Genomic DNA, 16143 nt, shown 5'->3' with positions numbered 1-16143 from the left:
CAGTGGTGTTCCCCAGGGGTTGGTACTAGGACCACTGCTTTACTTGATATATATTAATGACTTAGACTTGGGTGTACAGGACACAATTTCAAAATTTGCAGATGACACAAAACTTGGAAGTATAGTGAACAGTGAGGAGGATAGTGATAGACTTCAAGAAGACATAGACAGGCTGGTGGAATGGGCGGACACGTGGCAGATAAAATTTAACGCAGAAAAGTGCGAAGTGATACATTTTGGTAGGAAGAACGAGGAGAGGTAAAATAAACTAAAGGGTACAATTCTAAAGTGGGTGCATGAACAGAGAGACCTGGGGGTATGTGTGCACAAATCGTTGAAGGTGGCAGGGCAGGTTGAGAAAGTGGTTAAAAAAGCATACCGGATCCTGGGCTTTATAAATAGAGGCATAGAGCCCAAAAGCAAGGAAGTTATGATGAACCTTTATAAAACACTGGTTCGGCCTCAACTGGAGTATTGTGTCCAATTCTGGGCACCGCACTTTATGAAGGATGTGAAGGCCTTAGAGAGGGTGCAGAAAAGATTGACAAGAATGGTTCCAGTGATAAGGGATGAGGGACTTCAGTTACGTGGATAGACTGGCGAAGCTGGTGTGGTTCTCCTTAGAGCAGAGAAGGTTGAGAGGAGATTTGACAGAGGTGTTCAAAATCATGAGGGGTCTAGACAGAGTAGAGAGAAACTGTTCCCATTGGCGGAAGGGTCGAGAACCAGAGGACACAGATTTAAGGTGATTGGCAGAAGAGCCAAAGGCGACATGAGGAAAAACTTTTTTACACAGCGAGTGGTTAGGATCTGGAATGCACTGCCTGAAAGGGTGGTGGAGGCAGATTCAATCATGGCTTTCAAAAGGGAATTGGATAAGTGTCTGAAGTAAAGAAATGTGCAGGGTTACGGGGAAAGGGCGGGGAGTGGGACTCGCTGAAGTGGTCTTGCAGCGAGCTGGCATGGGCTCGATGGGCCGAATGGCCTCCTTCTGTGCTGTAACCATTTTATGATTCTATAAAATATTAGAAAGTTTGTTCCACAGAAGCACGGGGTTTATCTGCTTTTATTGATGAATTTAAAAAGTCTCTATTAAAACCTGAGCCAGTGTGTTGTGAGACAAAGAGCCTTGTGTGCAATAAGGGGAATAAAGGCCCACAGCCTCCCCTGGCCCCGAACAAGGGACTGGAGAAACTCGCTGCCCTGCGGATCAGACAATCAGCCGGCGCTATCCCGCCCTCGGGCTCCCTGATTGGTTGGAGGATCCGCCGCCGGCTCGCTCCTCCAGACCCGCCCCGCTCGCTCCCTATTGGTCGGAAGCTCCCGTCAATTAGGCCGTGGGCCCGGGTCACGTGCCCCCGAGGAGATCACGTGCACAGTCCAACTGACGCCGCTCGGTCCGGGGCCTCGTGGACTCTCAGGTTTTTCTATTTCTCTTTATTCTCTCCCGATCCACTCCTCCCCCCCACCCCGCGCGATTCTCCACCCAATCGGAGCGGAGAAAACTCACTTTGCGTCACCGATCGCGACTCTGAAACCGACACCAAGGCCTTTCCCGGAATGACCCGCGCCGACTCCGTCCGACAGGATCCGAGTGCGCAGGCGCAGCTCCGAGTGGGGGAGGGGGTTTGGTGTCCTCTGGGCATGCGCGGTTATTACCCTTGGTGACCGGGAGAGGTCGCTGTGCCGGACTCGGCCCAAACCGCCGTCCCGCGTACGCAAGCGCGGACTTTCGTTTGTCAATCAACTCGCAGCCAGAAGAGGTCACTGTTGAGGCCAGTGAAGAAAGAAAAATTTGCATTTATATAGCGCCTTTCACCACCACCGGACGTCCCAAAGCGCTTTACAGTCAATGAAGTACTTTTGAAATGTAGTCACTGTTGTAATGTAGGAAACGCGGAAGTCAATAATCGCACAGCAAGCTCCCACAAACAGCAATATGATAATGACCAGATAATCTATCTTTTTGTTATCTTAATTGATGGATAAACATTGGCTAAGACACCGGGGATAATTCCCCTGCTCTTTCCCACATTACAACAGTGACTACACTCCAAAAGTACCTCATTGGTTGTAAAGCACTTCAAGACGTCTGCTGGTCATGAAAGGCACTATATAAATGCAAGCCTATCTTTCTCGAAATAGTGCCATGGGATCTTTTACATCCACCTGAGAGAGCAGACAGGGCCTCAAGTTTAATGTCTCATCCGAAAGACGGCACCTCCGACAATGCAGCACTCCCTCAGCACTGCACTTGAGTGTCAGCCTGGAATTTTGTGCTCAAGTCTCTGGGCTGGGACTAGAACCCACAACTTTCTGACTCAGAGGTGAGTGTGCTACCCACTTTTTTTTTAACAATACTTTATTGAACATTAAGAACATTTACAACATCGTGATCATTTCATTGTATGATACAAATCAATTCCACCGCCCTGCACAGCCATTCCGCCACCACATTTTAACATCAAAACCTGAAGTTTAATTTGTCACCTGCAACATATACTAATCGATTGTACTTTAAAAATTGGTTGTAAAATACTGTCCTTAAATTCCTTTCTGAATAAAACATCCACAGAGCCTTATAATGGTCTTTTAGCTTATATTTAAAATACTCTTTTAGATTGATTCTCCTCCCCTTAAAAAACAGAGCATTCCTTCTTTGCACAATCACGAATCTAGCCAAACTGAACATTAAATTAATTGCCGCTCCGCTAGACTCTGGCAGACTCTCCTGCAATCCCCATCTCAAAATTGAGTCCCACGGGATTCCCATTCTCGCTGTTCGGTCCCCACCCAGCAAAAAAGCTTCACACAACTGTCGAACATAGTACTTAAAGTAATTTAACTGCAGACATAACACCAGTAAATGGGACAGAGTCTCATCCTGTGTCCCACACATTGGGCAAGTTGCTGCCTCCACTCGTCCAACCTTACACAAGACCGTCATGGTAAAAATCCGGTTATGAGCCAATTTGAAATCCAGTTCAATCCATTCTGGACATTTAAAATTCGCCCACACTCCCTTCCAAATCCTGTTGAAGTCCAGCTGTGGGTATATACTCTGCCAAAACTCCTGACCAGCAGGTGTCTTGAATCTCCATTCTCTGAATACCTCATAGAAATCTCGAGTATTACAGTTGTCAAATTGGACTAACTCTCCCCCTTTCTCCAGTACAAAGCTTGGAAAAGCAGGACGCATTTTACTTCCTTTGGAGATTTCCGCATTTATTTCTTCCATCCAATCCTGTGGCATTGCCCTCACAATCTTCTCATACATGATTCCTATTGCTTTTCCTTCTACCTCCTGATCCTCCTCCCACACCATGTCCCTCACTATCGCTTCCGGCAACCAACCTGGAATCACCTCGTATAATACATCTTTCACCGATATAATCCCAGCTTTTATAAAAGCTTGATTAAATAAAACCTCTCCTTCGATGTTGACCCACCTGTTCAAAAATAAAGGCTGTTCTAAAAATTCCTCAGCCCCCTTGGGCATAAACTGCACACTTTTTAAAAATTGAGGCCAAGTCTCTACAACCCCCTTATAAAACCTAGGGAGAAGCTTAATCGATTTCAAAAACATATTATTGTATTCCATATACAATATCCCCTGCCCTCCTATCCCACTTCGTTTAAAAATGCTCAAAACAACTCTTCCAAAAACTTGTATTTGACTTCTGAAGAAATCTGTTCACCCATTTGATTCTAAAGGATTTTTTCTTCAAATCAGTATCTGGGAAGTTGATAGCAAAATACTGCAGATGTTGGAAATCCGAAATAACAACAGAAAATGCTGGAAAAACTCAGCAGGTCAGGCAACATCCGTGGAGAGAAATTTGAGTTGACATTTCGGGTTTGACCCTTCTTCAAAACTGGAGAGAAAAGGAACTAGATCGAAGGCAGGGCTGCGATCGGACAAAAGAATAAAAGAACCAAAAGAAGTAAAAGAGATTAGAAGCTAGACGAGATGGTAATAGGCTGGGATTAGGTGTAAAGTGTACTGGCAGGGCAAAAGATAGCTGCCAGGTGGTTCAACAATTTCAGATCATAACCTCGGCCCCTATTTCATTTTTACTTATATTTTTCCACTCCTTTCCTCCCCCCCCCCTTTCCTTTTGTTTCTCTCTCACACCTGGCAGCTATCTTTTGCCCTGCCAGTACACTTTACACCTAATCCCAGCCTATTACCATCTCGTCTAGCTTCTAATCTCTTTTACTTCTTTTGGTTCTTTTATTCTTTTGTCCGATCGCAGCCCTGCCTTCGATCTAGTTCCTTTTCTCTCCAGTTTTGAAGAAGGGTCAAACCCGAAACGTCAACTCAAATTTCTCTCCACGGATGTTGCCTGACCTGCTGAGTTTTTCCAGCATTTTCTGTTGTTATCTGGGAAGTTGAGTCCTCCCTGATTTCTCCGTCCAATGATGGTATTGTAAGCCACCAAGGCTGGTTTCCCTTCCCATAAAAACCTCACGCAAGCCTCTCAGATGGACTTTTCTGCCCACTCAGGAATATCCTCCACCGTCAATAAGTACCATAGCTTAGATAGCAGGAGAGCAGACACCACTGTCGCTCTTCCTTGCACTTTCAACCACCTCCTTTCCCATCTTCCCAAAATCTTTTTAATTTTCATAACCTTCGGTTCCCAATTTAATCGATCCACTTCTTCCCTGTCTTTCTTGCACCCCATATGCACCCCCAGAACTTCCAAAACCTCCACCACCTTAAAGGGACATTCCCCCAACCATTCCCCCCTACCCCTCCCTGCAACCAGGCATTGGGACTTACTATAATTCACTCTGGCACCTGAAGCTCTACAATATTCCTCCACTACCTCCATAGCTTTCCTCACTGACTCCCCATTTCTCAATGTTAAGGTTGTGTCATCTGCATATTGGTGTATCACCGACACCAGCCCGGAACTGGGTACCACAATCCCAACTACACCTTGTTTCTTTCGCATCATGTAACCTAATGGCTCTGCTACCAATGTGTACAGCAGTGGGGACAGGGGACAACCCTGTCTCACTGATCTCTGTATCGGAAAATACTTGGATAAAAAACCATTACATTTAACACAGCTAAATATGTTTGAATAAAAAATCCTTATCCACTGAATGAAATTTTCCTTGAAACCAAATGCTTCCAAAACCTTCAATAAAAACTCATGAGAGACCCTATCAAAGGCTTTCTCTTGATCTATCTTTAATACATAAGCCTCCCTCCCACTCTCTTCCATGAGCTCTATCGCATCTCGGATTGAGACCACAGAATCTGCGATGTCCCAGCCTATGACTCCATAGGACTGAGAGGGCCAAACTATCTGCGGTAACACCTCCTTCAAACGATTTGCCATAACCCTCGCCAAGATCTTATAATCCACATTTAATAGTGTGATGGGCCTCCAATTCTTCAGATCCCATCTATCCCCTTTATTTTTATAAGCTAAGCTTATGATCCCTCTCCTCATAGATGGGGCCAGGCTTCCCTCAATTTTAATTTCCTTAAAAACTCCTAGAGCAATGGACTTAAAATCTCAAAAAATTCCTTATAAAATTCTGCACTTAGTCCATCGGACCCTGGGCTTTCCCCCCGCTTCATTCCACTTATTGCTACTTTTATTTCCGCTAATCCTACTTCTTTATCACACATGCTTCTCTCATCCTCCTTTAAACCCTTTTCAATAAAAGCAGTAACCTTCTCCATCTCCAAATTGGAAATGTCTTCTTTAGTATATAACTCTTGATAAAAGCTGCTAGCCGCCTCCAAAATCTCCTCACTTTCATGAATGATCTTCTCCCCAACCTTCAACTCCTCAATTAACGATAATCTCTGACGCAGCTTCTCTTGCTCTAGAAAATATCTAGTGCATCTTTCGCCCTCCAATACATCTCTAGCCTTTGCACAGAGAATGGCCCCCTTGCATTTTTCAGCTTGCAATAATTCCCACTCTTCCTTTAGCACCCGGAACTTAGTCTCAGCTCCCTTATCCCCTCCGTCAACTGCTTTACAGACATCCGTAAACCTTTTGTTTAAATTCTCTTCTCGATGCCGGTTAGCTGCCGCCCTCTTTTTCCCATAACGTACCGAAAAAACTTTTACCTCATATTTGAAATTGTCCCACCAAATTCTTCTTTCTTTCAAGAACAAAAGTTCCTTCCGAGCATTCTTTATTATATTTATAATCCCTTCTTTATAAGCACTTTCCTTCAGGTATTGATTGTTTAAAATCCACACCCCTGAACCAATCTTAACTCTGCTGTTCCTAATTCTAAGAACCAAAGCCGAGTGATCACTAAAAAATACTTTTTTATAATAAATCTCCATCACCTCCGAACTTAACCCTTCCCACATTAACACAAAATCTATTCGGCTCTGTTTTAAAACATCACCCACCCAACCTGCTCTGGAGAACTCCCTTTTTATGGGGTTCCGGTCTCTCAAATTTAAATTTGCCATCATTTTTATAATCATCCCTCTGGAGTTATCCTCTTTAAAGGTCACCTGGGCTGAAATGTCCATCCAAGATAAAAATACATTAAAATCCCCCACTATACAAGGATTTTCCACCTCTGCCACTTCAGTGAATAACCCCCGAAAAAACTCGCGACGCTTGCAATGGTCGTTCGGTGCATAGATATTAAAAAGATCGCAATTTTACCCTTAGCCGTAAAAATCTCCCCTCAGTGTCCTTGTCCACCAAGGCAACGTTCTCTTCTATGGACGGACTCACCAAAACAGCCACCCCTCTACGGTTATTGTTTGCACAACTTGCAAACACCTCTCCCTTCCAAACCTTCTGAACTCTTTCTAGAATATCCTCATCCCAAAAGGTTTCTTGCAGACACAACAAGTCCGTGCCTTTAAAACCCTGCAACAACTGCTGCAATTTCTTCTCACCCCTCAGTCCGTTCACATTGATCGAGACCAATGTAATCATGGCTCCAAAGAAGGGAAGTATGCCCAATAATCTCCCCATCATTTAATCTCTGGCTCTTCCCTCCTCTCATGCTCCTTCTCAACTTTTTGGGCAGCTGTTGCTTTTTCCTGCAGCCTCCGGCTCTTTGTCCCCTCCTGTTTGACCCCTCCCTGCTGTTTCAGCCTCTTCCTTGCCTCAAGTTTGGACCCATGAGCTGCCCTTTCTCCCTCCTTCTGCCCCTCACTAACCTTTCCCTTTCCACATGATGCCACCCCATCACCGACTTCCATGTCTCTGTCCCCCTCTAATTCCTCACACTCAAGCTCTTCTGCAACCCCCTGTGCCTGCTCCCCGTCAGATACATAATCCTGCTCCCCGTCAGATACTTCATCTCCCATAGAGAGTCTTCCTGCTATCGCAGTTTCTCCCACTGTGCCGCCCCCTTCGACCACGTCTCTACCTCTGACCCTTGCACCTTGTTCCCTCACTCCATGGGACAATGGCGCACCTAAATTGTTCCCTTCTGACACCTCTATCTCGCCGATCCCATTCTGCTGTCCCTTTAAGGCTCCTGCCTCTTGCACCCTCTCCCCGCCCTGCCCCCTCCCGCTCACCAAAATATCCGACTCCCCGCCTCTCCCCGGAGCACTCACTTCCACCACACACCCCGCTCCTACCTCCTCTCCCCCCGCCGACACCAGACTCCCCAGGGGGAGCCGAACTGCACAAAGGCTCGAGTCTGCACTCGACCCTTGCTGCCCGCTGTTGTCTTTGTTCCCCTCCATAGCACTCGCCGTGTTTTCCGCCATCTCGATCTCCGCTCCGCCAACCTCTGCCTCTTCCTGTGCTCCTTTTTCCTTCATTTTACCGGCTGTGTCCTCCGACTGCACCGCACCTCCGGCCGTTCCACACTCCTCTCCTGCTCCTTCTCCCATCTCCTCATCACTCATTTCGCTCCCTTCTGCCACACACTCACAGCGGGCGGGGCCTTTACGACACACCCCACAGCTCTCCGCCTTGCAGCTCCGTGCGATATGTCCCGACTCACCGCAATTGTGACAATACAAATCAGGACAGTTTCTTACGAGATGGTCATGTCCCAGACAATAGTAACACACCTTTACTTGGTTATCGTGCAGCACACGAAAGTACTGCACTCCTTCCAGTGTCTCGAACTTCATACTCTAAGGCAAAGACCTCACCCCCTCTGGGAACCGCACCTTTACATACCGGGTTCCGTCTGCTACCCGTGTTCCCGGATAGTACCTCCTCTTTATTTCGGAACAGATTTTAATGTCCCACGACTCCAACTTTTTGCGCAGCACTTCATCCTCGATGTACACTGACAAGTTCAAAAATGAAACCACCACCTCCTCTGAATATAGCAGAGTCACCTCCAAAAATTTCTCCCCAACTTTCAGACTGAGCAGCAGTTTTTCCACCTCCTCACGGCCACTGACCGTCACCTCAAATCCCACATTTGGTTTTGGTCGGCAGGCAATACAACTTCCCTCACCACAGTCCTCATGAACCGCCTGGATTATATCCCAGGCTCGAATCTTCTTATCTTCACATTGCACCACCACCGTATTTTCTTTACCAAACCTCCTGAGGTCCCGGCCCAAATCTTTGGGCCGTTTTTTTCCCCTTCCCACCACAGTTTCTTCCCTAATAAAATTCCTCTCGGGAATATTGTCCTCTGAGGGGCCCGGCACTCTGGACCCCTCAGCAGCCATCTGGCTGTTTTTTGTGGGCCAAAAAGGCCCTAAAACCTGAAAACAACACCCCAAAACCCACCACCAACTTTTTACAAAACTTCCTCCAACACCCAGCTGCAATTAGGCAACCAGTCACACCTGGCTGATACTGAAGAACAAGCAGTTCTGACGAAAGGTCATTGACCTGAAACGTTAACTTTGTTTCTCTCTCCACAGATGCTGCCTGACCTGCTGAGTATTTCCAGCATTTTCTGTTTTTATTAAAGAAATGAGGGAGTGATTGCTGACAGGAAGAATGTTGGGTCGTCCTGCGCATGCGCACCTCCCTGGTGGCTGAGGTGAAACACCGACTCGCCCCCACCTGAGCCGCGCACATGTACCAGATGTTGCGGCTCTGCATGCGCGTCCAGTGTTCCAACCGCGGGGTTTTGTGCGCTGAGCATGTGCGTTGTGGACCGATTGGGACGGGCGATTGTGGAGCAGGAGGGAGAGCGCGGGGGCCATGAGCACATGCGCGGGACTCAGAGTCAACAGAGCGCTTTCTGCAGCGCCGGGGGCTTGTGGGTATTACAGCCGCCATTACTGCTGATCCTTTCAACCAACCTGTGCAGCAACTGGAGCCTTAAAATCAGCTTCACTGCCCCTGGGTTCGGAAAGAGGAAAATTAAACAACAGTTTGCCTCTGATCCTTTTCTGATCTCAATTTACAGGGTTATAGAAGTGGAGCAGTTACAGGCGGGAAGCTCAGACCAAACATCACGTTAAGATCTGACAGAGTCACTCGATTCATCAGGACCTGAATATCATCGGCCTTTGCACATGGAAGGAGAAAGCAGCGATCGCAGCGATGACAAACCGCACACGTGTTCGGTGTGTGGACGCGGATTCAGCCGATCACCTGACCTGGTGAGACACATGCACCGTCACACCGGGGAGAAACTGGGTAAAGCTGGGGACGGCGGGAAGGGATTCAGTTCCCCGTCTGCATTGGAAGTTCAAGGGCGCAGTCACACCAGGGACAGTCCATTCACCTGCTCCGTGTGTGGAAAGGAATTTGTTTGTTCATCCCACTTGCAAACACACCAGCGAATTCACACTGGGGAGAGACCATTTCAGTGTTCTGACTGTGGGAAGAGCTTTAAAAGCCCTGGGGAACTGAAGGGACACCAGCGAGTTCACACTGATGAGAGACCATTTCAATGTTCTGAGTGTGGGAAGAGCTTTAAAAGCCCCCAGGATCTGAAGAGACACCAACACCTACACACTGGGGAGAGGCCGTTCACCTGCTCCGTGTGTGGGAAGGGATTCGTTCAGCCCTCCAACCTGCTGGCACATCAGCGAGTTCACACTGGGGAGAGACCATTTCAATGTTCCGACTGTGGGAAGAGCTTTAAAAGCCCCGGGGAGCTGCAGAAACACCAGCTTGTTCACACTGATGAGAGACCATTTAACTGTCCTGACTGTGGGAAGAGCTTTAAAAGCCCCGGGGATCTGAAGGAACACCAGCTTGTTCACACTGATGAGAGACCATTTCAGTGTCCTAACTGTGGAAAGAGCTTTAAAGGCGCCAGGGTTCTGAAGCGACACCAGCTTGTTCACACTGATAAGAGACGATTTCAGTGTTCTGACTGTGGGAAGAGCTTTAAACGCGCCAGGGATCTGAAGGAACACCAGCTTGTTCACACTGATGAGAGACCATTTCATTGTTCTGACTGTGAGAAGGGCTTTAAAAGCGCCAGGGATCTGAAGCAACACCAGCGAGCTCACACTGATGAGAGACCATTTCAGTGTTCTGATTGTGGGATGAGCTTTAAAAGCACCAGGGATCTGAAGCAACACCAGCTTGTTCACACTGATGAGAGACCATTTCAGTGTTCTGACTGTGGGAAGAGCTTTAAAAGCCCCCAGGAACTGAAGGGACACCAGCGAGCTCACACTGATGAGAGACCATTTAACTGTCCTGACTGTGGGAGGAGCTTTAAAAGCCCCCGGGAGCTCAAGCAACACCAGCGAGTTCACACTGGGGAGAGGCTGTTCACCTGCTCCGTGTGTGGGAAGGGATTCACTGTGTCATCCAACCTGCTGAGACACCAGCTTGTTCACACTGACAAGAGACCCTTTAAATGTTCTGACTGTGGGAAGAGCTTTAAAAGCCCCCAGGAACTGAAGGGACACCAGCGTCTTCACACTGATCATTGAATCTAACAGCACAGAAGGAGGTGATTCGGCCCATCGTGTCTGTGCCGGCTCTTTGAAAGAGCTGTCCAATTTAGTCCCAAACCCCAGCTTTATCCCCAAAACTCTGCAAACTAGTCCTCTTCAAGGACATGTCCAATTACCGTTTGAAAGTTCCTGGTGAACCTGATTCCAGCATCATTTCAGATGGTGCGTTCCAGATCTTAACAACCCTCTGTGTGAAAACAATTCTCCTCATTCCCCTCCAGTTCTTTGAGCGACTATTTTAAATCTGTGACCTTTGGTTACCGACCCACTTGCCAGAGTGAACAGTTTCTCCCTACTTGCTCGATCAAAACCCCTCATCATTTTGAACACCTCTATTAGGTCTCCTCTTAACCTTCTCTGCTCTAAGGGGAACAATCCCAGCTTCTCCAATCTCTCCACATAACTGAAGTCCCTCATCCCTGGTCAACCTCCTCTGCACCCTCTCCAAGGCCTTGACATCCTTCCTAAAGTGTGGTGCCCAGAACTGTACACAAGACTCCATCTGAGGCCAAAACCCTGCAGCTGTACAAAACCCTGGTTAGCCCACACCTGGAGTACTGTGAGCAGTTCTGGGCATCACACGTTAGGAAGGATATATTGGCCTAGGAGGGAGTGCAGCATAGGTTTACCAGAATGATACCCGGACTTCAAGGGTTAAGTTACGGGGAGAGATTACACAAATTAGGGTTGTATTCCCTGGAATTTAGAAGGTTAAGGTGTGATCTGATCGTAGTTTTCAGGATATTAAGGGGAACAGATAGGGTAGATAGAGAGAAACTATTTCCGCTGGTTGGGGATTCTAGGACTGGGGACATAGTCTAAAAATTAGAGCCAGACCTTTCAGGAGTGAAATTAGGAAACACTTCTACACACAAAGGGTGGTAGAAGTTTGGAACTCTCTTCCAGAAACGGCAGCTGATGCGAGATCAATTGTTAATTTTAAATCTGAGATTGATAGGTTTCTGTTACCCAAAGGTATTAAGGGATTTGGGCCCAAGGCGGGTGTATGGAGTTAGGTCACAGATCAGCCATGATCTCATTGAATGGCGGAACAGGCTCGAGGGGCTGAATGGCCTCCTCCTGTTCCTATGTTCCTAACTAGTGATTTGTAAAGGTTTAGTGTAACTTCCTTGTTTTTGTATTCAATGGCCCTATTTACAAAGCCAAGTATCCCATACGCTTTCTGAACTGCCTCACCAACTTGCCATGGCACTTTCAAAGATTTGTGAATATGGACCCCCAGGTCCCTCTGCTCTTGCACCCCCTCAAAATAGTCCCATTTAGATTATACGGCCTCTCCCTGTTGTTTCTCCCAAAGTGCATCACTTCACACTTATCCTCATTTAATTTCATCTGCCTTGTGTCTGCTCATTTCACTGTCTGTCTCTGTCCTTCTGAAGCCTGCTACTGCTATGCTCACTATTTACTACGTTGCCAAGTTTTGTATCATCGGTAAACTTTGAAATTTTACACCTATACCCAAGTCCAGGTCAGTTATATATAACAAGAAAAGCAGTGGTCCTAATCCTGACCCCTGGGGTAACCCACTGCATACTTCCCTCCAGTCAGAAAAACATCCCTCAGCACTGCTCACTGCCTCCTCTCCCTTAGCCAATTATATACCCAAATTACCATCAGCCCTTTAATTCCCTGTACTTCTATTTTCCGAGTAAGTCTCTTGTGTGGTACTTTATCAAATGCCTTTAGAAAGTCCATGTATACAACATCTGCTGCACTACCTTCATCAACCCTCTGTTACTTCATCAAAGAACTCAATCAGGTTAGTCAGACACGATTTACCGTTAACAAATCCATACTGGCTGCCCCTTATTAACCCATGCTTCTCCAAGTGAGAATTAATTTTGTCCTTGACAGTGGTCTCTAGTCATACACCCATCACTGACATTAGACTGATTGGCCTGCAGTTACCAGGTTTATCCCTCTCCCTTTTTTTGAACAGGGTGTAACATTTGCAATCCTCCAGTCTTCTGGCACCACTCCCATATATTTGAGGGAGACTGAAAGATTGTGGTCAGAGCTTCTGCTATCTCCCCCCTAGCTTCCCTCAGCAATCTAGGATGCATCCCATCTGGACCGGGTGACTTGTTAACTTTGAGTGATGACAACCTATTTAGCACCTCCTTTCTATCTATTTTTATCCAATTTCTCTACTCCCCCCTCCTCTACTGCGACATTAACTTCATCCTCTTCTTTTGTGAAGACAGATGCTAAGTACTCATTCAGTACCTCAGCCACGCCCTCTGCCTCCGTATGATGAGCTCCTATTTGGCTCTAATCGGCCCCACCATTCCTTTAACTATCCTTTTACTTTTCATATGTTTATAGAAGATTTTTAAGTTCTCTTTTATGTTACCCGCTGATCTTTTTTCGTAATGTCTCTTTGCCCTTCTTATATTCTGTTACATTTTCCCCCGTACTCTCTGTATTCTGCCTGGTTTTTGACTGTATTCTGCACCTGACATTTGTTGTAAACCTCCTTTTTCTGTTTTATTCTAACCTCGATATCCTTTGTCATCGGGAGCTCTAGCTTTGGATGCCCCATCTTTCCTCCTTATGGGAATATGTTTGGTTCGTACCCGAACTCTCTCAGCCTTGAAGGCCTGCCATTGGTCAGTCACTGTTTTCCTTTGTTTCCAGTCCACCTGTGCTCGATCCCTTCTCAAATCACTGAAATTGGCTCTCTTCCAGCTGGGTATTTTCACCATTGATTTTTCTTTGTCCTTTTCCATAACTACTTTAAACCTAATGATATTGTGATCACTGTTAACCAGATCCCTCCTGCCCCAGAACCAATGAGAGACCCTTTAAATGTTCTGACTGTGTAAAGAGGTTTCAGAGTTCATCCAACCTGCTGAGTCACCAGCGAGTTCACACACATCTTCAAAAAAAGGAAGATGTTTTAGAAAGGCCGCCGGCACTAAAGGTTCGCAGCCATCTCAGAGTAGTGTCCCTTTTTAATTACAATCTCACAGAACAAGGAGAATCGCTGTCCCTTTAACTGCCACAAATCCCTGTGTGGAGGAGAGGGGGAGATACAGTCTGTCCCAGTAACTGTCACAGAACAGAATTAGTGACCCTTTCCCATAAGGGCTTGACCCTCCCCCACTCCCTGCTTTTCCTCAAGTGTCTCATCCTTAAAATTCTCATCCTTGTTTTCAAATCCCTCCATGGCCTCGCCCCTCCCTATCTCTGTAATCTCTTCCTGCCCCTACAACCCCCCGAGATATCTGCGCTCCTCTAATCCCGGCCTCTTGAGCATCCCCGATTTTAATCGCTCCACCATTGGTGGCCGTGCCTTCAGTTGCCTGGGCCCTAAGCTCTGGAATTCCTTCCCTAAACCTCTCCATCTCTCTACCTCTCTCTCCTTCTTTAAGATGCTCCTTAAAACCTACCTCTTTGACCAAGCTTTTGGTCGTCTGCCCGAATATCTCCTTATGTGGCTCGGTGTCAAATTTTGTTTTATAACGATCCTGTGAAGAGCCTTGGGACGTTTTACTACATTAAAGGTGCTTTATAAATACAAGTGGTTGTTGTTGTTTCCTGAAACTAATAATAAATTCCCCAGAGGGAAAACAACTTGTACTTTTACTCCCACATATTAAAAAGCTTGTTCTACATAACCACGGGGTTTTTCTGCTTTTATTGATGAATTTAAAAAGTCTGTATTAAAACCTGAGCCAGTGTGTTGTGAGACAAAGAGCCTTGTGTCCAATAAGGGGAATAAAGGCCCACAGCCTCCCCTGGCCCCGGGCCCTGAACAAGGGACTGGAGAAACTCGCTGCCCTGCGGATCAGACAATCAGCCGGCGCTAGTCCCGCCCCTCGGGCTCCCTGATTGGTTGGAGGACCCGCCGCCGGCTCGCTCCTCCAGCCCCGCCCCGTTCGCTCCCTATTGGTCGGAAACTCCCGTCAATCAGGCCGAGGGTCCGGGTCACGTGTCCCCGAGGAGATCACGTGTCCGTCCAACTGACGCCGCTCGGTCCAGAGCCTCGTGGACTCTCAGGTTTTTCTATTTCACTTTATTCTCTCCCGATCCACCCCTCCCCCCACCCCGCGCGATTCTCCACCCAATCGGAGCAGAGAAAACTCACTTTGCGTCACCGATCGCGACTCTGGAACTGACACCAAGGCCTTCCCCGGAATGTCCCGCGCCGACTCCGTCCGACAGGATCCGAATGCGCAGGCGCAGCTCCGAGTGGGGGAGGGGGGTTGGTGTCTTCTGGGCATGCGCCGTTATTACCCTTAGTGACCGGGAGGGGTTGCTGTGCCGGACTCGGCCCAAACCGCCGTCCCGCGTACGCATGCGTGGACTATCGTCTGTCAATCAACCATCAGCTAGAAGAGGTCGCTGGTGAGACCAATGAAGAAAGAAAGATTTGCATTTATATAGCGCCTTTCACCACCACCGGACGTCCTAAAGCGCTTTACAGTCAATGAAGTACTTTTGACATGTAGTCACTGTTGTAATGTAGGAAACGCGGAAGTTAATAATCGCACAGCAAGCTCCCACAAACAGTAATGTGATAATGACCAGATAATCTATCTTTTTGTTATGTGAATTGAGGGATACACATTGGCTAGGACACTGGGGATAACTCCCCTGCTCTTTCCCACATTATAACATTGACTACACTCCAAAAGTACCTCGTTGGTTGTAAAGCGCTTCAAGACGTCTGCTGGTCATGAAAGCACGGTGTAAATGCAAGCCTATCTTTCTCGAAATAGTGTCATGGGATCTTTTACATCCACCTGAGAGAGCAGACAGGGCCTCAGTTTAACGTCTCATCCAAAAGATGGCACCTCCGACAATGCAGCACTCCCTCAGCACTGCACTGGAGTGTCAGCCTAGATTTCTATGTTCAAGTTTCTGCAGTGGAACTTGAACCCACAACTTTCTGACTCAGAGGCGAGAGTGCTACCAACTGAGTCACTGGCTGACACTAAAGAACAAGCAGTTCTGACGAAAGGTCACCGACCTGAAACGTTAACTCTGTTTCTCTCTCCACAGATGCTGCCTGACCTGCTGAGTATTTCCAGCATTTTCTGTTTTTATTAAAGAAATGAGGGAGTGATCGCTGACAGGAAGAATGTTGGGTCGTCCTGCGCATGCGCACCTCCCTGGCGGCTGAGGTGAAACACCCACTCGCCCCCACCTGAGCCGCGCACACGTACCAGATGTTGCGGCTCCGCATGCGCGCCCGGTGTTCCAACCACGGGGATTTGTGTGCTGATCATGTGCGTTGTGGACCAATTGGGACGGGCGAT

The 16143-nt window shown here is 47.3% G+C and overlaps 1 protein-coding gene across 1 annotated transcript; it reads left to right on the top strand.

Moving 5' to 3' along the window:
• The first annotated feature begins 1370 nt into the window (after positions 1–1370).
• LOC147119310 (uncharacterized) lies at positions 1371–14499 on the top strand. Its single transcript, XM_085984939.1, has 2 exons — positions 1371–2327; positions 9346–14499. Exon 2 carries the CDS (start codon positions 9455–9457, stop codon positions 10832–10834), a length of 1380 nt encoding a protein of 459 aa, XP_085841065.1. The 5' UTR covers positions 1371–2327; positions 9346–9454; the 3' UTR covers positions 10835–14499.
• Positions 14500–16143: the final 1644 nt, after the last annotated feature.

This window comes from Somniosus microcephalus, chromosome 4 (assembly GCF_052327205.1).
Source record: "Somniosus microcephalus isolate GS21.2 chromosome 4, FLI_Smic_1.0, whole genome shotgun sequence".
Lineage (NCBI taxonomy): Eukaryota > Metazoa > Chordata > Chondrichthyes > Squaliformes > Somniosidae > Somniosus > Somniosus microcephalus.
The sequence above is the reverse complement of the archived record's forward strand: the minus strand, read 5'-3'. Positions and strand labels throughout refer to the sequence as shown.

Excerpts from the sequence above, each read along its gene's own strand:
- LOC147119310 (XM_085984939.1), top strand. The coding sequence starts at position 9,455 with ATGGAAGGAGAAAGCAGCGATCGCAGCGATGACAAACCGCACACGTGT.